The following is a 24,469-nucleotide window of genomic DNA, read 5'->3' on the forward strand; positions in this document are numbered from 1 at the left end:
AAGTACCTCAACTGCGGGTTATAGTGAGGATGAAAGCTATCCTCAAGGGGTGCTAGAATGACCTATGAGTAGTGCATTGCGTCTATACAAACGGATTAAACTTCTCGTAGTGTGCGGACAATCCAACTAATTCGAACTAAAACCCGAACTGAAATCACCTCTACTTCTTCCTGAAAAGTCACCAGCAGAACACCACAGAAGCTTGTTGACAAACTTATGCACATGGAAACGACTCCCTGACAAGTTTTAGGGTTCTTTGTTCCTTTCTAACTGGTTTTCTGTCTAGTTGGAGCTACATAGCAAGTGTCAGATAGAGGCTGTACAGATCAATTGAACAGTTACTGTTGTTTTGTAGGCAATTAAGTCACGGAGATTGTGGCCTCTAGTAAAAGTACAAATTGAAACAACACCAAACGCTCAGACGAGGTGTGCACTCGAAACCATCTGACAGAGTGACTTGCTGAAAGGTATAGTTATTGGAAAATGAATAGAACATACTACGGAAGCTATCAGCATCACCATCATAAAATAAGATAATCGATAATCACTCAGCTGTGGCATCCTTTTGCGTGTCTAGCTGCTATACCACCTGAAGGAAGCATGAGGACTGGGATACTGCCAGACTGCCCAAGTCTAGAAAGGGAAGTTGAGAGCATCTACACCTGTCATTCATTTGAGTAATATATCTGGGGATTAACAGCAGGGAATCGATTGAAAATGATTCGCGGGTCTCTAAACTAGCACAGAGGGATCACACGGATCCCGTCTTGGAGTAAACGTTAAAGCTGTCAAAACCTCTGGTTGCGCCAATCGGAATTGGGAATGGAACACAATGCCTTTCTTGGTAGCTGATAAATCGATATTCGAAACGCATGACAGAGATATCAAAGTTCCTGATGCTGGATATACGTTGTAAATGGATTCCATGCTAAACAACCGAACATTTGCTTTCTCACTGTATCTTTGGGGCTTGTTGATGCCAGCTTACACACAAGAAGCCATGGGAACGTGTTAAGATATCAACTGAGCAAATTAAAAGCAGTCGCTGCTCACAAGTGGTAGGTGGCAATAAGACAGACGTTGTTCAAGTTAATATGAGCAGTTTTATGGCTACCGGCACCTCACCATAAAATTCAAATTGCCGACTGATCGACTGTACATCACGTGACCCCTCAAAGTTCAGAACATTCCCATAAACCGTCAGGCGCAAAGTGCAGCAAAAGAGTATTGATCCTCGAAATTTACTTATTTACAAACAAACCTGGTGTTATATTTCACCAGGTGTGCGCAATTTGGGTCCAAGTAGAACATGAATTTGATGGGAACCCGAGGACTGCGCCTTTCCGACAAACACGCAGAGAGACAAGACCGGTCATGGGCTGTCGGAGAGTTTTCAGCAACCTTAAAACTGGTATCCTCTCAATAGCATTAGCCATTCTATGCTTTGGGCAGTCGTGATATCACTATGAAAGTATACACGTCTAGCAATCAGCCGATTGGCTGCCTAAAGAATGACAAGTCTTGGAATGACAATCACGGTTCCCTCCGTTTCTCCTCTTCGCCGACGTTTGTCGGAAAAAGCAGGCAGTCATGCTTCCTTGTTATGACGTGTTGAACATCAGTCGACAAAAGTCGCAAAATAAGTAGGTCTTCATTATTAACAGACGTTGTCAAATTCCATACATTCTGGTATGCAGTTAAACTATCCTGTGCTGTAATAAGGCGCAAGAAGAATCCATAAGCAGAATTTGAAATACGAACTGGCAAGTGAATGCAAGAGAGCGTGAATTTTGGTCCCTTGAAATATTATAGAAAAAACATCTAGTTTATAACGTTAAAAAGTCCCAGTGCATGCACGTTCTTCAAAAAGTCTGCCACAGGTACTCCCGCCATGTCTAGGTGATCTCAGTATGTGTCTCCATCGTTGTTGTTTTCCCGTCTGATGAGAGCGACTAACCGAGCACGGACTCCAGCCACCCCAAGCCGTTAGTTGACAGTCTTGTTTCGGTCCACGAAGGCTTTCTACCATGGCCTTATCGAGCATGGTAGTTGACTCGGTGCCTGGATTCGTGGAGTCAACGGACGGGTAGAATTCCTCTTTGTGTTTTGATTGCTTTTCTGTGGCTGCTAGAGCTTTGGCCATTTGAAGCGACTTTTGCCATTCCTCAGGCATACAGTCAGATATGCATGATGTGTAGTCAGCATAACGGTTCTGATTACCACCGCATCCGAGATAAAGAAACTCGAAACACCGACGAGTTCTTGGGGAATAATACCTGAAGCAGAGTAACAGAGTAACCCGAAGAACATGTATTTTTAAGGCGGAAAAATTCAAAACCCACAAGGTCTCATCAGGTTACATCCTCTGTCGCTCCTAAGGTATTTCATCCAACAAGACAATCAGCGATCATCATGGGTCAACAATCGGAACTTTACTATTCTTTTTTCAGTTCGGGTGTACACCTGGCGAGGCAAACAGATCCAAGCAGTGTCATCGTCCCGCCATGTGAACGGGTAAAAGAACTAAAATAGCTACTTCGTTTGCTAATTTATTGTTATAGTAAATAATTTAGTGTACATCAGGACAAGTTTGAGCCCTCATCGTTCCGCCATGTGAACGGGTAAAAGAACTGAAAATAGCTACTTAGTTTGCTAAGTTATTGTTATAGTAACTAATTTAGTGTACATAAGGACAAGTTTGAGCTATGTTTCTATCAAGGGCCATCCTACTAAAGGCAAACCCTCTTTTGGACGGGAATCTTCACCTAAAATGCTTCTAAAAATTAAAACACAGGATGACATAACAGATTGATTACAAGCTGTTGACCTACCGCTAATTTCACTCTTATCGGCTGTGCTTATTCCCGAACTTAAATAATTTTTTAGTTGAGTATCACATTAGGGTGAAACACTCATCCACAGTTGGGCCGACGTGCGAACCAGACGTATCTCTGGTTTATCTCAATCATCGATCGAATGTGCAGTACAGGGGCTACCTCACCGCTGAGTTATTCAGTGTTGCACTGCAGTTGGGCCGACGTGCGAATCAGACACATCTCTGGTTTGTCTCATCCATCGATCGAATGTGCAGTACAGGAGCTACCTCACCGCTGAGTTATTCAGTGTTGAGGTATCTTTCCTTGAAATAAGGTCTTACTCAGTCGTTATCGCTTATGTGACTCTCTCGGAAAATTGCCTGTCGTTAGCTTGTGTTTAGCAGAAATCCGGTAGTTGTATGTTTCTAACACGTCGAGTAATAGCTAGCCGGATTAATGGGTCAGGGTCGGGTCGCTTGCCGTATGGTCACCGGGAAGATATAAACAACTGATTCTGAGAGAACAAAACCCTTATCTCAAGCTCCTAACTACTTGTGTTAGAGTCTATTAAGTATACGCTTCAGTGACGTGATCAGGTGATGTCCTTCGCTCGGATCGATCATGACCTGGTCTGAGGGGTTAAAATTTTTGCCACTTGATGAAAGGACGGAGGTTAATTTATTGAAGTCAGACTCTGAATGTCATGGCATCAGTCACAGTGAGGAAATATTTCATACCTGAAGGAGGGAGGCTGTGTCGACAAGAAATATACTTCATTCGATTACTTATTTTAAGGAGTGGCACAATGGAATTCGAATGCAACCTCGTTTTGAGTGTCCTTCAACTGAATTTTCGGGGTGAATAATGTCTGGAGTTGGGCTGAATTTGAAGACATCCAAGTTTTGATGCTTGTAAATAGTGCAATGTTTTTAGTGAGTGATTTTTATGCTGTCTACAAACAGGAAGCAATCCATTTTGGCAGTATACTAAAAACACTTGCCTCTGCCCAACTCGCTACAAGTTGGTTAGCCTGCAGGGTAGGAAGAAATAAAGCAATCCATCCTTTTCCGTTGTTGGAGAGTTTCTTTTTTAGATGAGTTCTGGAACAGTGTTTTAGGTACTTTGTGATTCAGCAACATTTGCCTGAAGCGAGCGCTTTCCGAGTTGCCTTGCATTCTAGATAAGGTGACTGCTAAAACCTTAATTTACGTCAAAACATCCAAAAAACTGTTCTATCAGGCGGAGGAATTTTTGTCATTGTGGGCAGTGTTATAGGTTTCAAAGAGCTGGCACCTACCATGCGCCGATCAGTTTGTCAGCGCCATCACTGCATTTCTGTCCAGGATCCATTGGTTGAGTACAGTGTACCGCTGCCTTCATGGATTTTCTTCGGCTTTCATCTGTCGCTTCGGATGAGATTTGCGATGTCTGATATTGTAACAATGCCATGCGCTCACGCCTCCAACCAGGCAGACTCTCCACCACTTTCAGACACATTGATCTACACGCCTCTTTCGTTCGGAATCGATTCCGGCCTCCTTTACAACCTAGGTACTCAAACGGCAGACAGTCATGTTCCACGGCACTATAATAATACTGCCACATTTTCTTTCCACAAGGTATACCATCTTTGCGTCCCTCACCACAAATTGTGACCGGGTCACATTCGTTCTCGGTTGGGCCACATTCGCGTTTTTCTACCACTGTGTTCCCGTTCAGCTCCTCTTGTGTTCTAAACACATGTCTGCAACGGTCTAGTTCCTCCGGCCTAGCCAAGTAACGTCGGCGTGTTTGCACTCCGTCGCGGTTATCACAGGTCGCATTGCACGGGGTCCATTCGGTCCATGGGAGTAAACTACACGGAGCACTGAAATCGCATGTGCGCTTTCTACCTTCACAAAGCTGAAAGCGAGATAAGAGCACGTAAATTAAGGTGGAGAGACCTCAGTGTATGGGTATAGCGACTGTACATATTTAACTATGCATCTGTTCCCTCAAAAGCGAGTAGGCTGTGAGCCTTCTTGATGCAAGTCAGCTAGTTTGGCCGACATCAGATGTTCTTGATTAGAAAATTGGGAGCTTCACTCGTAACTCGTAGTTGTTTGAATGGAATCGGTAAAACGTCTCTGACGCTTGATTAGGTTGTAGTTCTTTCCACTGATTTTTGGCACCAACAATGAACCGCATTTGATCCCTTAGAGGCGGCACATTAACAGTTGTGTACTGTGAATTTCTACGGTTTTTTAAACCGGTTTTCTGCTGACATGCACTCACTTACTCTAGGCAAAACACATTACTCACAGGGCTTCTGAAAGCTCTCCTATGGCCATCGATTGGTTTCGTACACTATTTTTTAGGGAAAACCAAATAACGATGATGCTGGTGTTGTACGGAAATCTTTTTGGTTAAAATGATACATCATGAGACATACAGCTTATTCATTAATGAAGTTCGGATCGCAGTGAACTCTGAACTCCATAGAAAAACTCATGCCATGGTGCTATAATACTTAAAATCTCATGGATTCTGTCGGTAGCCCTTTGTGTACAATCACCTGCATCTGACGTCATCACTCAGTTGGAAAACGTACGTCTCACATCATTTCGTCTTGCTACCTCAGTGTTTCGCACACCTCACACTCTCTGACTTATGGTTGTGCGTGAACGTGATCTCATTTAGGCTGGATAAAACGCCAGTCCTTCAATGACCGATGGCTGTGTTCGTTGACGAACTGTATATAATTAGTGAGTCCAATACCCTACGCGGAAAGCAACGCTCTTAGCCTTGAGTGACTATTAACTAGGATGACGAAAACAGGTAGTGCGTCAGGCCTTCACTAGTGAGGCATACCGTAACAAAACATTTAAGGCTTAAAATTGAAAACAGCGTTTCCGGCAATGTCCGTCACTCCCATGCTTCACCACTTACTTCCTCTTCCACCAGAGGTACGTGCTGACAAAGTTCGTTCTTCTTGTTGCTTATCATAAGGCGCCGACGTTCGCGGCGCCCAACGCCACAGGTCACTGAGCATTGGCCCCAGGGAGACCACTGATCAGTGATGCACAGAAACGTGGCCATCTGAGCCAGACTTGGGTCAGAGAGTGGGTTATCTCCAGTTAGACCACCACCACCAGCGCCGTGGCCACCCGACTTTGATCGTGATTTCTTCAGTACTCCACCAACCGGATCACCAATGACCGACTGTGCTATCGTATGGTCTCTCTCTCCTTCCGCAACCTTCCCACCAACAGTTTCTGTGGTTCCATCTGACCGAAACAGTTCAACCCCTACGCCTGGCTCAGATGTACATTGCCAAGATTCTTTTGGAAGTACTCGTTCCAAAGTTACCCGTGCAACCGGCAGATTGGGTGTGAATGGGTGGTTGGGCATCCAGTCAAAAGTGATGTATCTGATGGGATCTGGGATGTCCTGCATTGGGTACGAGGAGGAAAAATCCTTTTATCGAGGTGTAAAGTACGTTTTATCGGGAGAAACCAAATTAGAAAACTGAAGCAAACAATGCCCAATAGTTAGTTTGAATGGTTGCGTAGTTAAGCGCGCATTGAAATGAGGGGAGGCTAGCTAGACTTACATGAAACAAAAGTGGAAATGTCCGTTACTTCACTGTTTTGCAGTGAACTTGTATTTTCAGTCCACTTTCCAGCACCTCTTTCTCATTTCAAGACACCTTGGCGTGTTTTATTCGAATGATCGCAGGCTTCCGCTCCTCTTGATTGCCCCCAGTGAGCAAGGATGGCATCAAAAGACATGGCTTAATGCTTTTCATTCACTCCAATTGTGTCACTTTCTCGCATCTGTTGTGGCTTTGTCCATTTTCTTCGCGCAGGTGTCAAGGAGCAGCGTTTCTAGCGGAGAAGTATGTTGGCAGCTCTGTCGGCTGAGACGTCTAACCATGCATCGATAATGTGTAAGCCGAATCTCCAAACTAAGACACAAAACTGCAGAGTCGTTCCCCCCATCGACACTGAAACGTTTACAGTCAGAACGCCCAGCTCAGTGAATAGAAAGACGGCCTCTATTCACACTAGTGCCTCTGCATGATGCCTCCTTTGCCTCTCTTTTTTTCCGATGTGACTATTTCCCCCATAAACTTCTGGGGCAGGTCTGCCTACATTCACAAAGGTTTCGTGAAGACCAATGGCCAGATATCAACCAAGCTTATTTAATAAGCTAACAGTGAAAACTTTTGTTCATATAGAGTAACACTTACTGCTAGTTTAATACATTTTATCGGCCAGGTCTATCTGGAGTCATTTATCTAAGAACTACCACCCACAGATAGGCGAAATGTGGTTGGTTATCCGAAAGTTGGACACATGGCAGCTAGGATAAGTGCGGATAGGTGAAATGTGGTTGGCTATCTGAAAGTTGGACACATGGCAGCTAGGATAAGTCCACAAACCTTTGTCAACAGTTCTTCACAAAGCTTCATGTTGTCATCTTGAGAAACCATGAACCACACAGTCGAAGATCCAATCTAACAGTGGCAACCGTTCCCTCAGATTCAACCAATATGTTCGATGCTCTGAACTAACTGTCTGCTTTCCGATAAGTATTGGGTGTTAGGCTGTGCTGGTTTTGATCGTGCAAACGACCTTTTATGGACATCGGAGCCAATCGGATTTGTCTGGTTCACTCCAGTGTTCGCACAAGTATTCAGATATTCTCAGTTGAGGCTGCGTATTTGTTCTGCTTGCGTGCAGAGCCAAGCATTCAAGCCTTTAATTGCAGACAGAGATGGAAACATATCGATCGGGTGTTGGGGCAGACTGGCCTTGGAGCGCCACAAAATGACTGTCGTCACCCCTTCTAAGATCAGCCAACAAACTTACTGTTTTACAGATGAGTAGACCACATCTAGCTCACGAAGTTGAACTCTGATGCTGTTTGAAGTGCCGCTGTAGTTCGTGTGTTTGGAACATGCTCACAGAGTCCAAATCGGTTTCATTGCAAAGAAATCAGTCCAAATGTACTTTCGAACATGTGGACATTGCCAAATCTCAGACGGTATATTCCAGTGTCCAGTAATCCATACCTAGCCTCATTTTAGAATACAGGTTTTTGTACTTGGTAAGCTGTATTTTTATCATTTTCTCACCATATAACTGCTGGGTGACTACTGGGTGGCCCGAACCAAAGAGGTTTTCAGATTATTCTCACGATCGTGCCTTCAAAGTTCGCCACAAAACGTACATTGGCCAGTGCATGTGTAGGTCATGAGAGAGAGCGTCAAGTACTCTACCAAACCACTTATAGAAGGGTAGTACTTGAGAAGGGGCATCTAGAACATAATGTGTGGTATAATTGATCTAGCAAGAACTACACGACAAGAGCATTACGCCCAAACCAAGGTGTTATGTATGGTTTGAACTGAAATGTTTCATACGACCAAATTTTGCGTAAGCGAAATTCTTGGGACACTGCGAGGTTTTGAGTGCTGATCTCTCCGATGACATGAATGTTAGTGAAGAATCCCCTAAATATGTTAAACGAGTAGTCTAAATCTGAGGTTACGGTCATTGTCCTCCTGCGAATAGCTGTCATTTAAGCTATCCAGCACACATTTCTCTACAGTTTGTGTTCAGCTTTACCTGTTAAACAAATCATTCTATTTCTCAAGTGTTGCTTGTTCAACAAACAACTTCGAATACTTACTTACTTACACATTTGGAGTTTTGTGGTCATTACAGTCTTACCTTTCTATCGGCGTTTTTTGGTATGTAAGTGTCACCGTATCTCACACCAGCATCCCAGGGAAATAAGTCAATCTGGAGTTGCTTTATCCACGTGCAATCCGCTTGGCATACGGACTGACTTGCTACACCCGCACACCAATTTGGACTCGGTCCAAGCATAGTCAGAAAGGAGATTAGAGGATGGGTGCGATTGACAGCGAGCAGGGTTGAGCGCGATTCATCCAGTGTCTCTTCACTCCACATACCTGGAGTAGATATCAAACTGTGAAGTGGACCGATGCCCAGTGCGCCCCTTTGTGTCCCTGTGGGGACACTACTCACTGACCCTGTACTTGATGCGGCGATTCCGAGCGATTGCTTCAGTACCGTTGTGTCTCCGTAGGCACAGACTGCCGATACACCTGCACTTGCTGGTTCCCCAAACTGATAGATACGATATCCAGGCATGTGGCTAGCTCCAATCAAATTGGTCCAGTGAAGCAGCCCCGGGTTATGAACCGGCCAGTCCCTCGGATGAGTATTCCTGGTCCATAGTCCTTTAAATGTCAGGTTATAAGTCGCAGTACCACAGGCACAACAGTCAGGAGGTTGCATTGTATCCATGTGCATAGTATCTTTCGCTGAAAGCTTCACACCGTCGTTAGGCGTTATACTTTTCGGCTCATTTAAGTGGGTCCTCTCACTGTGCATACCAATGTATGCAGGTAGTACGGGGCTAGGAGGTCTTTTCCAGCTTGGACACAACCTTTTTGAAAGTCCACCTGGGTAGAGTGGAGTGGAGGAACATAAAAACGTTGGAGTGGAAGACTGCACATGTTGTTTTGTCACGTGACAGTTGAATATGAACAACCTGAAAAGCTGGGGAATCTTAGAGATACTTTGTGTTAGTTTTTGATAGTGAGGAAATTGGGTAGGCAAATTTCGGTGACGGTTCTAAAATGCTCACTTTGCCATACTTCAGAGAATTTCTCCGGGTTGTTGCGCTGCTTTAAGGTAGATTTGCAAAACAATGGAACATCCCCTTGATTTCGACGAGTGCACTCATTTGCATATCAGGTTGGTTTTGACTAGTGACTCACCTGGAACCTAGCTGAATCGCTCGCTTATGATGATGAGCGAATCTGGTGTCGAAGAGTTTTCAGCAATTTTATGAGTAGTTTCTTACGTCTATCCTCTCGATTTTGAGCAAATTAAAAGTCCAATCTAGCAATATACTCAAGAAGGTCATTGACTGCAATTCGAGGGGATGTCTATCATGAAGACTATTTTACTAGTAATCTGTTGAAATATACCAATATTTCAACAGATTGATTGTCTGAGAAGCTTGGCAATTAGCTCGCAAATGTTTCGTCACCAAACAAGGAAACATCCTCAGTGCTCGGTTGGGTGTGTACTTTCTTCTTACCTGTGTGCAATCATATGGCACTGGAAGAGTACCTGTTATCTCTCAACCTAACTAACTGAGAGTCACCATCCTACGAGAACGCTACCTCACTGTTTGGCAACCATGTTTGGAGGTAATAGACACTCTCCCGATGTCACATGAACGCATGCGGGTAGGGGGAAGTACGCACTCAACTATGCACTAATGATGTCTCCTCAAATGGTGACAAAATTTTTACAAGTTACTTGCCAAGCTCGACGAACAGATCAACGGACTATCTTAAGGGTCTCAGTGTCTGTGACATTGTCACCGTATAGTGGTCCAGGATGTATACCATCGTACAGAGCAATCGGATAGCCGAAAATTGACCAATACGTAGCAGCTAAAGTCTGTTTCTGAACTGATGCCTCATTATTATTGTTACTTATTGTATGACACGGCCAACGTAGTATCACCTAAAGATTTTTGTGGTCATATTCCTTTGTTTAGAAGCTATATCTTTGCAGCGTTACTGATTACACTACAAGTGGTCATCCTTCAACCTGATAGCAGGAGACAAAAGCAATAGCAAAACGTTTGGGTACGATTGTTTCCTTTAAAATGAGATCCGCATAACCCCCCTTCTGTTTGACCCAAGAGGCTGTAATATATGCCTGCAATTTAGTGTCATTTTATCTCCAGACTGTCTGAATGAGTGTCTAGAAACGCCATACCACCCATTCCCCGTTTGGTTTTTCTCACTAAAACTTGCAAATGGATTATGGTTATAGAGGGTGAAACACTGTTAATATGCATTCATTTCGTGCTCTGGTTGATGACGGTGATGACAGGTTGGTCTTCTGAAAGGCGTATGCAGCAGTCTGATATGGCTAAGCGACTTTTTCTAGTTAAGCACGAAGCAATTCATCTTACTGCTGTACGTCACTTTCTGCTCCAGACCGTAGCTCTTCTTGCTAGCCAAAGTCATCGGTCCTGTTGTATACCTGATAGGCTCCAAATAGAACCCGGTGGACTGCCTATAGGATGTATCCGAATGTCTCGTTCTGTTCTTTTTTTTGCCACACAAATTCACCTGGTACCCCTAAAGGAGACTTTTCGGACCGTGATTTGACCTCAAATGGTAACAAATCCGAAGGTTTTGCGGAAGTTGACCTGGAATTCACCGCGTACACGCTGTCTTCTTTTGGTTTGTATGGCCGAAAGGTAGCTTTCTCCCGGTCTACCTTGGAAACTGCCCAGTTGTGGAAACTTTCCGGTGCGTAGTCGCTAAGCAAGAGCTTCTCCTAGATCACTTGAGCTCGGAAAGGTCCCACCGGGTCATCGAGCGTGTATTAGGGACTTTTAGTCAAGAGCTATGAACCTGAATCATGAGCTCTTTGGACCCCTCCAGTTTGGGCGTATAAGGATACATCTGCAAAGTTAAGCAGAGGCAATTTAACAAAAGGGAATGTTGACGTCCTGATTAAGCCTCGCCTTGTCACGAGTGTATTAATCTGCCGTGCGCATCTAAGCTGTCCTATTGGTTCAATCGTTTGGTAAAGACATATGAGTGCCCGTACAACCTCGAGCAGTCAAACAGATGGAAAACTTTTAGTCAGTAAATCCTGTTTTGTTACACTAAACACCTAAAACTTTTTCGTTTGACGTGGCTTGATGCTTTACGGTTTCCAGAAGCTCCCGGTGGAACTTTGATCCCTTCAAGGGAGCAGTAACACTCCATTTGAAGGCCAGTGGTTTTAACCTTCGCTCGATTATGTCCCGTAGAACGGATCATACCTTCTAATAAACTCCCAAACGTGCTTCCTATCAGGTCGTTCGTTTTTCTATGATCGTCATCTACCGCACCAGATTTGTGCCGTCACAGAAACTTTATAAACTTTTGTCCCAAAACCGGAGTCGAGCTTGGCATACTTCCTTTTTTCCACAAATGCAATGGAGATAGCACACTGCCTACCTGACACGGCGTAGACACTCTCATGTCCACCACGAGCCTGAACAGCCGCTTGCATCAAGACACACCCGAGTGGAAGAGTACGCTTGCATCTAGGCGGGGACTGGTAGTCATCCGGTGCCCGCCAGTTCAGCACCAACTTCGTGACCAGAGAACGTGCACTATTGTGTCGTTCCGCTGTCAAACCGTGACAACCAGCACGGGGCTGCGTGGATGAATCACTGCCTGGTTTGTGTATCCACGTTCCAAGGCGACTTGGATCACGAATGCAGGAGTTAGTCTGCTGTGTATCCTGGTGAAAACAAACGGGAGAGATTGACATAAACTGACAGCCTGTGGTTTGGTTTCGTGTGGAAGAACAGGATCACAAAGTTCACAATAAATAGATATCAAGGCGTCAGTTACAACTAAATAGCAAAGTTCCTCAATGTGTCCTCTTCCTATTCTGATACGATTATCCTGGGTAATGAACAAGAAGCCAGGTGAATTCGCTGGAGCCCAACTTTGACCGTGCTTTGAACCCTTCACAGCAGTGCATGGTAGACACAACTGAACAATTGGGTTATTAGTGCCAGTTCGTGAGCTAGAATACACGATGTAAAAGAACACCTCTAGTTGAAAGACAACCACAGGGATATTCCGGTAGGTCTATTCTTTCTGGATAGTTGAGATAGTTAGAAGGTTGGCTTATCACCACTCGCCAAAAAAGGTACTCAGTAAAGCTCAGCCTTTCAGTTCCTGTCAGAAAAATGGAGGAGCACCAGCAACTCTGACCTTCACGATTCCCAGGTGAGATTGCCTGCCTTCGTTGATTGCTGTTTCGATAAGAGAGGTGTTCCCACTGACCTAAGGGTGTATCCAGCGTGCGCCATATTGAATCCGCCATAAAAACAAACACAGATTCCCGATCGAATTATGCGCTTGTTGTTGGTTGTTTAAGGAAACAGAGCTACTTACGACCTAGAACTCGTCCATATCTTACAGAATAACATTATTCCGAATTCTCTGCAGTAGGTTCGTCATTCAGACGATCAACATTACTATTTTGCTTTTGACTCGACCACTAGCGAGTCTCAGTCTCGGATGACTTACATGTATACAACAAGACTACGGAGTTTATGCAGTTGATCATCACGGTGAAATCCCCGGTTACTCAGTTGGGAAACTTAATTGATCCGTCATTTCACCGTGACTAGCTGAGTAACCGGAACTGCGAATCCCATCGGCAGATCCAAATGTGTGACAAGATGGACCCACCATTCTAACAGAAGCATCCCATTAAGATCTGCCACGATCAATACCATTGTGTCCAGTTTAAATTTGGCAATAATCAATTGCATACCTCAAGTCTATAACGCCGTCGGTCTTCTTATAGAACCATACGATTTTTGTGACTCGGTGACTGTTTCCGCAAGAACAAGAATTAGATTTTGACTTGGTTTTGACTTTTGTGGTTTAATTTTTATGGGAAATATGTGAATTTAAGGCCGCATAATACTTGGCACACGACGACTTTACAGGCACCATCTGGGTAGTTCGTTGTGGCTGTTCAATCGTCGGAACCTGTGCGTAGAAACTGCTTGCGTTGGAGAAAGCACATTTCAACCATCGCAATCAAGCATTTGAAGTGTATGGACCCCAGTCAAAAAGGATTCCCCCATAACAAATTACCATTTCAACAACGGTTTCTGATCAGTTAAAATTTGCTCATGTTAGAACAGAGAAATCCTTTGTTTGGGTATAACAGATGCTAAATAAGTGACAGATGGATTATATGAGATTGTACTCTTGAGAACTTCATCCACGGCAGACTATCTCAGGGGATAGACCCGTGAATGACCTTATCGTGGAAGGGGAGTACAATCAAAAAAAGTAGCTAAAAGCGATCTTGTCCGATCGAGCCTCATTCGAAAAGTTACTCCAGAGGAGAAAATGTGTATCTAGCCCTCACGCTAGTATGTGTGACATTATGGTCAACAGTTGCAGTGGTCACTCATCGAAAATTGAAAACGAATATAGTGGAGAAGTGCAGATTCTGTCAGATTTTCTCTCAGCCATTTCAGCTGACCGAGAGCAGAACTGTCAACATACGAGGAGTGTATTATTGGAAATTTTTACAGTTCAAATATTGGGACATTTGAAATTCATTTGGTATCGTTAACGCCCCTTTCATGGTCTACATATGTTACCATTCGAACACCGTCCAAACTCACTTCCTGAAGACCAAATCTCAGCTGGTTTGTCCGCCGGACTTAGAATCACTTGTTTCACAGATGAATAGTAAACTGTTACTCAGTGGCCGTTTCTGTAACTTTTCAAGCGTTTTTACAGATATCCAGTTTTTTAGCGTCAGTTAAAAGATCTACTCAAGCCCTCTGTAGAAGGTAGGGCTATTGGCAATTGTGATATTTAAATGTTGATAGGTATTGAGTTAGGAAGGGGGGAAAAGACAATAGCCTCAATCAGAAAAACAGTTATGGTCACAGACTACTACCCGTAGCATGTGGTAACCACAGCGAATTTTCGGGATCTCCAATAGATCAGCATTTGAGAGTGTGTGTACGTGAGGTGTTCTCATTCACCTTAGACAACTGTCTTTATTAGCGGACCAAAGTGGCCTCTGCACCCGACTATTCATCACCCATCGTTCGGTCCAATCAAAGATCGTGTCCACGTAAGTCTTGAAGCCAGTACTCACCCGATGAACGCCTCTCGCATGCTGGTCGCGGTCCTCAAATCGTGAGCCACCGGATGATGAACAGCGCCCATAGTGTAGCTTGCACTCAGTGAGTTTTAAGCTCTGCAGCGTGTTTGCCGTTCCGATCATTCGTTATTCAGCTCATATGTTCCACAACTCTTGTAACTGGTGACGCATTATGACGGAAAAAGTAGTATCCACCCATACACCTCAAGAGCCGACTGATAAGTCTTCCCGTTTTTTGTGAATTTACGTCTGGAAGCAGTTGCTTCGGTCATAAGGCTAATTTCGTAACAAGTTTTCCATGTAGAAGCGCAAGAAATTAACCTTGGGAAAATGTACGCCCCAAAATAGCATACCGTGCGCATGCAAGCGAATATCAGCTACAGGTGCGGATAAGCTCTATGCACCATAGTCTTCCATACTTGGTTGTGAACAAAAAAGCCTGGGGAGATCTACGTTGCTGTGAGGTTAAACAAACCGATCTATAGGGGTAGTTTTTACTATCAAACCAGGTTGTTCCCCATGTAGTTCCCCGTAAAAAACGGAAACATTCTAAAGAAAAGGAAATCGATTAAACACCTGTCTGTCCAACATTACATTTTCCATTTCTACACCGTCTACATTTTGTCCAGAGAGAACTTTCACAACTTGTCGCACGTCAACAGGGTGTGGCTCATGCAAGCTACTAGCTGTTGTTTATCATCATGACAGATAGTCCAGTTAAGGTCAGTGGACTGATCGAACAATCGGATCAATGAAACAAATTATTGATCGATCAAAGGAGTGCACCATTGGTTCCTGGGTTGCACATATGATAAAATTTGGCCCCTTCAGATGGTGGTCAAACGGGGGAAAATTCACTCCTTATCTCCATGACCTCTCGTACTGTCTAGTCAAATATGCTTCTTTGTTCAGTAAACTCTGCCAACCCTCCCTGGTCCCGGAAGCTTAGAAGTTCAAATAGACAAATTCTTCTTACAGATTTCATGGCATCAGTTCACATGACGACTGCATTCACCTTGGAAGTCTTAGAAAGTCTGGAGTCTTTAAAAATTATAGGAGAAAAAAGGCCAAATTATAATATCTACGGCGCTCACTGGGCATAGATTGCCTCCGCGTTCAACAGTCATCAGCAGTCACTTTATACAGAGAAGCTCGAGTGAAGGATGATCTAACAGCGAAGAGAAACACTCACGTTTTCAGAAATAACCAATAACTATTTGTCCAACAAGCCGACTAGTCGTAAATGTGTTACCCCAAAAGCAGTGCTTATGCGTGTGCTGTATTACTATAACAGACGTAGATTTGTCTTTTTATTTGAGGGCGATCTCAATGGTTATGACACAAATAAACCCGCATAAAAAACGGGATAAAACTCTCGTTCTGAGAGGCATCCTTTACTATGTTACAGCTTGTGATGAACTTGAGATAGTTCGGGGGTCAAGACTTGAGCTGGTGGTTTAAGCTAACCTTTATCTTTTGGTTGCGCTATCTAGGACCGAGCAAGCTGGTAGTAGTTCACCCTCGCATCTTCTTCAAATATCGTGGCAGCTATGTACCGACAAGGCAACACAGCTGAGTGCCTGTCTCCAGACCTAGAAACCACTTCTGAACTTCCAAAAAAAAAACTGGAGACAATTTTGAGGGATTCTAAAACGACTCTCCAGTGTGGAAGACAGGGGTCCCTTTTAGACGGGCGACGATATGAACTGTGCAGCATACTTGGAATAAGGTAATCGTCATCGGACGAACGTCCGCCAGCAGATTTCATAAGAGCAGGATAAGATTATTCGTTACGTCTGAGAACAGTGCTTCAGAAATTCATGAGATTTATGCATCCACAACTCACGCAGATTTGTGCAACGCAGTTTAACCTTTACGATGGCAGTCAGCGCTCGTTTTCTATTCCGAAATGTCGAGAAGTATTGTACAGCTGTTTCATCCGGAGAGTCTCGAACCCGCGACCTCCCGGCCAGTAGTTTGAACCCTTAACCGTTCGACCACGAGTGGCTGGTCAGTGCTGTGATTAACTCGGACTTAGACTGGATACAGCACCGCTCATCCTTCAATCACAGATCCATATCATGCGGTCACACGTGTTAACTGGCTCTTCGAGCAACGACTTCTCAAATAAGAATTTCACTCATCGGGTGAAGTTTATTCATCCACTGAGCTCGCTCGTCCGACCATTAGGAACTTGTGTTTTTCTTCCACCTACGCTTAAATAAGACAGAACAAGTTATCACGAAGACGTTTAGTTATATCGTGACTATCGGAAACTTGACAAATATTGGCTTCAATAGAGATTTCATCCTGAAAGTGAAGCCAATCTATGCTGAAGAGCCCCGAGGTCGTGTATCCTCCTGGAGGTAGATATTCCCCGATGCTGATGATGAAACAGCTACACAACCCTCCCCGGCTTTTCAGCGTAGACTGATTTCCTTTGCAGGACAAAACCTTCATTGGAAGCTCCCTGATCTCCCCACGGTACCAACAAAGATGAACTTACCGTGCTGTCTCTCATTTCATCTTCCAAATGACTTCCCTTCAATCAGTATTTCATTTGTGGACTTTTGCGCAATGAGTCTGCCCAAAGTGAAATTATTAGCCAAAGCAAGGCCAGGATCAATAAAAACGTGGCCGATCGGCCTGTCAGCTGCGCTGATGACATAAACTGATAAAATCAAGTCAACTATACTAAAGATAAAAAATAATAAGATAATCGTTCAGCTGTAGAACCTTTTCGGTGCCTAGCTGCCATGCCACCCGAAGGAAGCACGAGGGCTGGGATACTGCCAAGTCGCCCAAGCCTAGACAGGGGAAGTCGAGAGGCAGATGTGGGGTTCGAACCACGGACCCTCCGGTCAGTAAATTCGCGCTCTACTGGATAGCCCATCTTGCTTTGGCTCTCTGAGCTAAGATCATGTGTGGTCAACCACACTGGGAATATTCATTGCAGTATTTCCAACCGGACAGCACATGACTGGAACCAGAAATTTTCTCATTTTCCTTTGTTGGGTTTCTTCTCTTCGAGCGGGGATTGTGAAAGACAGGAAACACAGTGGCTCAAAAACTGTGCTTCTGGAAAGTTCCCTTCTGCGAATCCTTGGGGCGACCATGTTTGTTTATCCATGTTTCTATTCGTCTGTCCGTTAAAAGCTCATTCGATAAACAGGTTAAGCGGACTTGACTCAACAGTGACAGTTTGCGTGATTATCGCTCTATCAGCATCACATCAGCCTGTGAAATTGGTGCGCGAAATGATACCTCTCTGGAGTCTCACCGTTCCTGTTCAGCGTCGAAGAATAAAATTGTTGTGGACCTCAGTCTCTTAATGCCTTCTTATTGCCATGAACCCCGGTCTGGATAGCCGCTTGATCGCCTGGTGCGCTTGGTTAAACGAAAACAGTCAATGAGCCAGCTGCTCCATTGATCAATGTCGCGTACAAGCGGTCAAAAGTGATGCTAAGAATACAACTCCTCTGTCAAGGCCGAGTGAGGAACAACCAATGAAATCTGTCTCAACGAAAAACGGTTATTCCATTGACAGTTATGTCGTCCCGTTACGTTCTGAGCTGGTTCTCCTAATGTCTTCCCTTTGAAGTTAAGTAGTATAAGGCTTCTCTCTCGGATTAACTTGAGTCTTTGTCACTGACATTCTTCTGTGGGTCGTTTTTCGTGATTGTTGATACACAGGCGCTTCTGGCAGCTGCTCCGCAACTGTTCTGTGATTTTATGACTATCTCTGATTCCGCATGTTGCTATACGCTGTTTAAGACTCTTTAAACTGAACGTGAAAATCAGCACGCTACAGGATGTGCTCCGCTCCCATGGATTTGCCACTGGAAGATGGTCATTACACGCTTTTTATCTAACAAAACAGTACTATTGCTTCCACAGTAGTAGATCCAAAGCATTGGGGAGACTTTTTCTGGCCACTTATTTGCTTTTGCGTGGATCTGAACCCAGAACTAAGGAATAGAAGCCACCCTTCGGTAAAGCTATTCACACCACGTGGCTACATATTGACTGTCTGCTCGAATGGTGACTTGTAAAGTGAAATGTACACTCAGTTTGTGAATAATCTCATATTTTGAGCTACTTGAAATCCGCGAAACACTGAATAGCTGTTTAATTCTTGTTCGGATTAATCGTCAGCAGTTTTGACGGAGAGATTTGAAGCCGCGACCCCCTGACTGATAACCAAAGAGTAAGCCGTCCTGGAGGTCAGTTGACAAAACCTGAAATTTCCATCATATCTTTCTCGCCGTCCTTGAATTTTCTATCACTCTGACTGCTGTTACTGATACCTCTGTGATGATCAATTCAGTTGAAATGTCTAGTGTTTGGTTTGACTGAAACTTGTGAGCAGTCAGATGGAAGAATTTACCTTTAGCCGGATATTTCAACTTAAGGACTTTCGTACTGAAGCGGTTCCCCTCCCCGATTGAATTCATCGTTGCAACTCACAGTGACACACTTTTCTAATCACCTAAGTTGACTTGCTTTTGATCCATTCAGCCAGTCTCTTACAGACTAACTTTCCCAACAGATATGAATCAGTGTACCAGTCGAACTCAACCAAAGTGTAACGTCTAGCAAAGAACGACAATGAAATTAGCATCATCAGATTGTCGCAATAAGTGGTCGATTTTTAACCTCCAGTACGTATGGTACTACGATTTACGTGCATATTTGTTCCCGGTGGTCTGATCCGCACGAATCGACCACTCTAAAAACCGGTTTGGGCGGACAGTTTCCCAGTGTGCGATTCGCAGCCCAGCGCCCGTACACCAGGCAATAATCGATCAAGCATCACTGACCTATGATCGATTGATAAGGGCTTTCAAATGTCAATGGTAATCAAACTAAGAATGCATTCTGGATGTGTGGGTAGAGATGAATGCTTGTGAATAAAGAGGCAAAAACACAATATACAATAAACGGAAAAAGGTTGTGGCACAACTACGCCAAAGTTTGGAAAAAAACAAAAAGGAACTCTACACATCCTGGCGGTTGAGGTTCGGTGGAAATTTAAACGGATCACAATCGATGTACGAGAGATGAACCAATTTAGCGAGGTGTTTATGTGAGGTGCGGTGTAGCGAACAAGACCTGTTTATATAAAAATGCCGAGGATCGCAATCGGTAAACAATGTACGAACCGAAAATGTGAAGTTGTATCTTGTTTTATTTTGTTAGAGTGATGTGAGGAATTGGATGCTGGATGGCACCGGCAATTGGGGAGACTAGATTGGGAGAAATCTAATTTCGTATTGACGATGAAGCCTTCATCCCTCAGCTCAAATAAGACAGTTGCGGAGCAATGGATTCGATGGGCTCTGAATCGGTTCCTAGTGACCCGGAAACTTTTATCGTTAGATCATTTGCACATGTGTACATGTCGAATAATGAAATAAGATTAGATCGCAACAAAAGTACCAATTCTCGTTTGAATGATTGGAGACTATAGAAAACACTCTGTTTTTCTGAAATTTTAATCTTAAGGACTCACCAGCGAACGCTTCGCCCTTCGTTTTTCTCCGTTTCCATTCATTGGCTTCATAAATTTATCGCCGTCGTCAAAATCCAACCAGATAACGGCATCCCGAAACCCGACCGATGGATAACGATTGATCAGCGTGACTGCATACTCACGTCCCGACTCGTACCATCCACTCACCATCACACCGTCTGAAGCTCGACGCACTCGTAATTCAAAACCATTATCTTGCTCTGTTCCGTTGTTCCCTCCTAACATCAGCATACCGTCTCCAAAGTTTATGCTGGTTTTTAGTCGATGACATTCTTTTGGCAATGAACTGGCCCCCTTCGATGTACTCCATAAGGTTGAGCCTGGATGGAACACGCTCAGAAAGTAGTATACAACAACCAGAGAAAACTTGGTTGAAAGCATCGACGATCCGATTGAATTCGCTTCAGTTCGGACACAGCTGCACTTTTATGGTATTCATTCGGTGTGCGTGTGCGGCCAGCGTGCTTCCATGTGTGTGCGTCTGCCCGCCCTGGTGTTCGTGCCATCAGCTGGTCGGCTGAATCATGACGACCGCTGCTTGGGCAGACGTAAACAAGGTTGGCGAACATGCTGTAGCGCCAGCCGGCTTCGGTCACGTGGCATGCGGCAGGACATGCGATATAGGGTACCATATGGATGTGGGATGATCGCTGAACTACCGGCTTCACGTGAGTGGATGAATGCGAACTGACTTGTTGTGCATACTGACGATGGAGATTAATACACACGGATCGTTGACAGATATGGATCGGTTACCACTTGGGTGATCATATGATCATTTTTTTTACCACGAACACTATAGATATATTCGAAACCATTCAAGCAGGGTCGAAAGTTTTCATTCAACAATGTCCATGACACCTACACAAAATTTCATCCCACAAACATTAGAATAATTTATATTTGGACATTCTTGTCCTTTTCGGTCCACAGAATGTAAGAATGTGCGAAAGAGATAATTATCAGTAGTCAGTTCTCACTGCAACACACATTGACGCCTAATTTGAAAAAGTCTTAAGTACCGCACGAGACTGATGATGGTGAAGTTTGAAATTCAAATAATATAAACGTAGTTTGTAGAAAGCATGAAGGGATTTCGCTAGGTCCCTTGAGATTTTGGCCTGTAAGTGAAGTCTGTCGTCCTCAGTGGGAGCAATTACCAGGCTGGTGCTTTCCGATAAAGTTCTTGGTTTGTGAATTAGCGCATTTAACGTTCTTCTCCATCATCTACACGCACTTCTGAATTTCTTCTTAAGTGAAAATGAGTGAAATGGCCGGCAACATTTCTAGGTCCCTGTAAGTGAAGTCTGTCAATGCTGTACAAATTTTTCGTCCTCAGTGGGATCAATTACCAGGCTGGTGCTATCCGATTAAGTTCTCCATCAGCTACACGTACTTCTGAATTTCTTCTTACGTGAAAATGAGTGAAATGGCCGGCAACATTTCTGGCTTAAATGCTTCCGCTCACGAGCTTCATAAAAATAACTCAAAATGTCCGAGACCTGATTGATAGGAGTTCTCTATCGTTTGTAATATTTGATAATTATGAAGTAGTGTCGTCAGTGTGCGTGTGACCTCATTTTCATAACAGGTAAAGTGAGGGTCACATTTATCGAAAGAGCTATAATATCCTGCGCGTAACCAAAAGAATCAGAACACTGCAAGCATAGCAAGGCGATAAGATTGCATGCTCCGCAATTCCATGCATAGCAGAACATGTGTGTGGTCGAAAATGACCACAGATGCACTCTGACTGGCTGGGAGTTTCTCATCTCTAAGGTATATGATTAGCTGTCCTTCGGTTTGTAGCCTAGGATTGTCCGAAACCTGTAGATCGAATATAACGTTCAGATGCAGCATCGCCCGACTTAACTGGAAGAGTGCATGATCGAGTGGTCACGTGAGCATCCGTACGCGGGTGAATCTGACCCTGTTTCTATACCGTAAGAAGTGCCCCGACAAACGTGTTATGCACTGTTGTTAGCTCTCCCTATCTTTTCCGATCGCAAGAACGAAAAAACCAGTGGATGCAGACTGTGATTGTTTGTTCGATTCTCTGTTTACAACTTGGTGATCCTTTATCATGTGGGGGAAAAACGACACCTAAAATGCATAGTCTGATCAATTAACAAGAACATTGTTAACTGCGTTGAACTTCCCTGTGGAAGTGACTGACCCTAATGAATAGGGCGGTGGCTGATGTAGAAACGCCTGTAAAATACCCTTCTTTCTTTTTGTAATGCACTACTCATATGGTTGCTGAAAATTCCCCGACAGCCCACGATCGGTTTCGCCCTTCTTGGGGCTCATCAGGTTGGCGCAGTCCCCGAGTTTCCATCAACCTTGTGCTCTATTTCTTTCTATTGCATAAACCTTGTCCGTTGGTTTCATCTTAACAGCACCGACTTTTAAACGTAACCTACACTACATTTGCAAAACTCTCACCTTTCTCTCCCACTTTTGTCACCTGTCTTTTCAAAGGAATGAGTGCTATCAATTGTTCCCCTCGTCTCGGCTACGAGTGTGCACAAGTGTTGTCCAACCACTATCCAGAGCGCCTGGGATTGGCCATCTGCATCCGGCCCGGTCCAATGTTCAAGGTAGCGTGGCAGGCCATTAAACCATTCCTACCTATCCAGACAGCGAATAAGGTCTGTATTGTGAACAGCAAGTCACAGCTGCAACCGACGCTTGAACAACACTTCCCCAAGTCCATTGTCCAATGGCTAACGGAAGAGTACAACCTCAACCGAGCCGAACCAAAGTTATCCCGGTACCGACCGTTTTGGTTACACAGACCAGACACAGACGGCAGTCACGATCCGAGAGGTGACAAGCCCTACGTTGACAACTGGGTTGTTAAAACACATTCAAGCGGGCATTTACCACATCCCAATATGATCGATTACCTTTCGGGAAAACTCCGGTCTACCGCGAACTTGATGGAACTAAACGAACAAGTGGACATGGTTGAAGATGATGAGATGGCTGAAGTGGATGAGGCCACTGCCAAAAAGCTCTTGGCTTCTTTGCCAAGTCAGTACCAAATTCCTGTGGATGCAAAAACAGCGGCAACTAACTGAAGGCAGTGGCTCAATAAGTCAATTTTCCTTACATTTGTCCTACTGGTGAACACATATTCCTGTACGTATACTTGCATATCGATTGAGACTATATTCGTTTTTATCGGTGACCTGATGTGTATATCATATGCTTTTTGAGTAGATCATTTGCCCAACAGGAACTTTCAACAAGTGAATAAAATCCTTCCTTTCGAGCTAAAACTTCGAAGAAAGGGTTCGTGATTTGCGGATTCACCTGGGTGTTTTTGACGCAGAAATCCTGGGGAGTAAAATCGGCCCCACCTACAGGATCTACGCAGCATGCGAAATCTGTGCCTCCTTAGCGTGATTCTCAAAGCAGCTGATATTAGGAATGGAGGCTATCATTAAATGTTATATCCGACTGCTACCCCCACTCCAATGCCTTGGTGTCGAAGAAAGAGTGGCCGACAAGGAACATAACAGGTTTATTGCAAACAAGCGACTGCCCGCAAGTACAACGGCCTTGCGCCATATTTTGAAGGTCGTCTTTTGACCTTGGTCTGATCGGCGTTTATTAGAGTTTGAAGGTCTCAGTAGGTTTCGGGTATTATAGGGTAACCTTCATGACGGTAGACGCTAGTTTGAAACTAACAGCCGTATAGGACTTGATCGAGTGATTTGGTGATGAAGCTTTAGAATGGAACTCAGTCATTCGAACGAACACTGTGTTGCTGTTACCAGTCGTATAAAGTGCCTGTCCGAGCGAGGGGATGCCTAGTTTAGTCCAGCACGAAAAGCGAGCCACGTTTTCTATAGAGAAAGATGTTGATAGCTCGGGTAGAGAAGATGATGATTAGCTTGTTCGCTGAGCTGGGCAGTCAATTGCAATCCAATTGCTCAGCTTATTATATAGACCCTAAGACCAATAACAGATAACTATTGGCATTCCCCGTATACTTCGCCGAAGTTTTTCCTAGTCTTCATTAACGAAATACTGGGCAGCTGGTTTGCTGTTCTCGATGGTCGTTCGTACTGCATGACTTCGAAACGATCAGTAACAGGCGATATGTCGTAACAAATCCAGGTGCACGCTTTATAGTTTGGCTGTCGACTGCACTTCATGCTTACTGCTTTGTCATAAGACCGATGACAGCAGTGTTGATAGGAGACCACTGGATTAAATATGATGTTGTTAACATCCTCGGTGGCACACAGATGAGTGTATAGGTGAAACTTCGGATCTTTTCCAGATAATCCCCGCCCAAAAATTGGCCCCCGCGACTGCTTAGGAAGGACTCGCCCAGCGTGGTTTTTACGGCA

At 44.2% G+C, this 24,469-nt stretch overlaps 2 protein-coding genes across 2 annotated transcripts in view; one reads left to right on the forward strand and one right to left on the reverse strand.

The window, feature by feature from the left end:
* Positions 1-23,383, forward strand: part of T265_05344 (hypothetical protein) — a gene marked incomplete at both ends in the record, with an annotated part of 68,364 nt that extends 44,981 nt beyond the window's left edge. The window contains one exon of the mRNA XM_009170335.1: positions 22,589-23,383. Within this exon, the coding sequence (XP_009168599.1) occupies positions 22,589-23,188 (600 nt within the window). The remainder of the gene's footprint in view (positions 1-22,588) is intronic.
* Positions 1,835-20,486, reverse strand: T265_05343 (hypothetical protein; the record flags this gene model as incomplete). Its single annotated transcript, XM_009170334.1, has 6 exons — positions 1,835-2,276; positions 4,114-4,718; positions 5,745-6,245; positions 8,534-9,294; positions 11,872-12,160; positions 20,085-20,486. 6 exons carry the CDS (start codon positions 20,484-20,486, stop codon positions 1,835-1,837), a joined length of 3,000 nt encoding a protein of 999 aa, XP_009168598.1.
* Positions 23,384-24,469: the final 1,086 nt, after the last annotated feature.

The sequence above is a fragment of the Opisthorchis viverrini genome, assembly GCF_000715545.1.
Source record: "Opisthorchis viverrini unplaced genomic scaffold opera_v5_100, whole genome shotgun sequence".
NCBI classification, from domain to species: Eukaryota; Metazoa; Platyhelminthes; class Trematoda; order Opisthorchiida; family Opisthorchiidae; genus Opisthorchis; species Opisthorchis viverrini.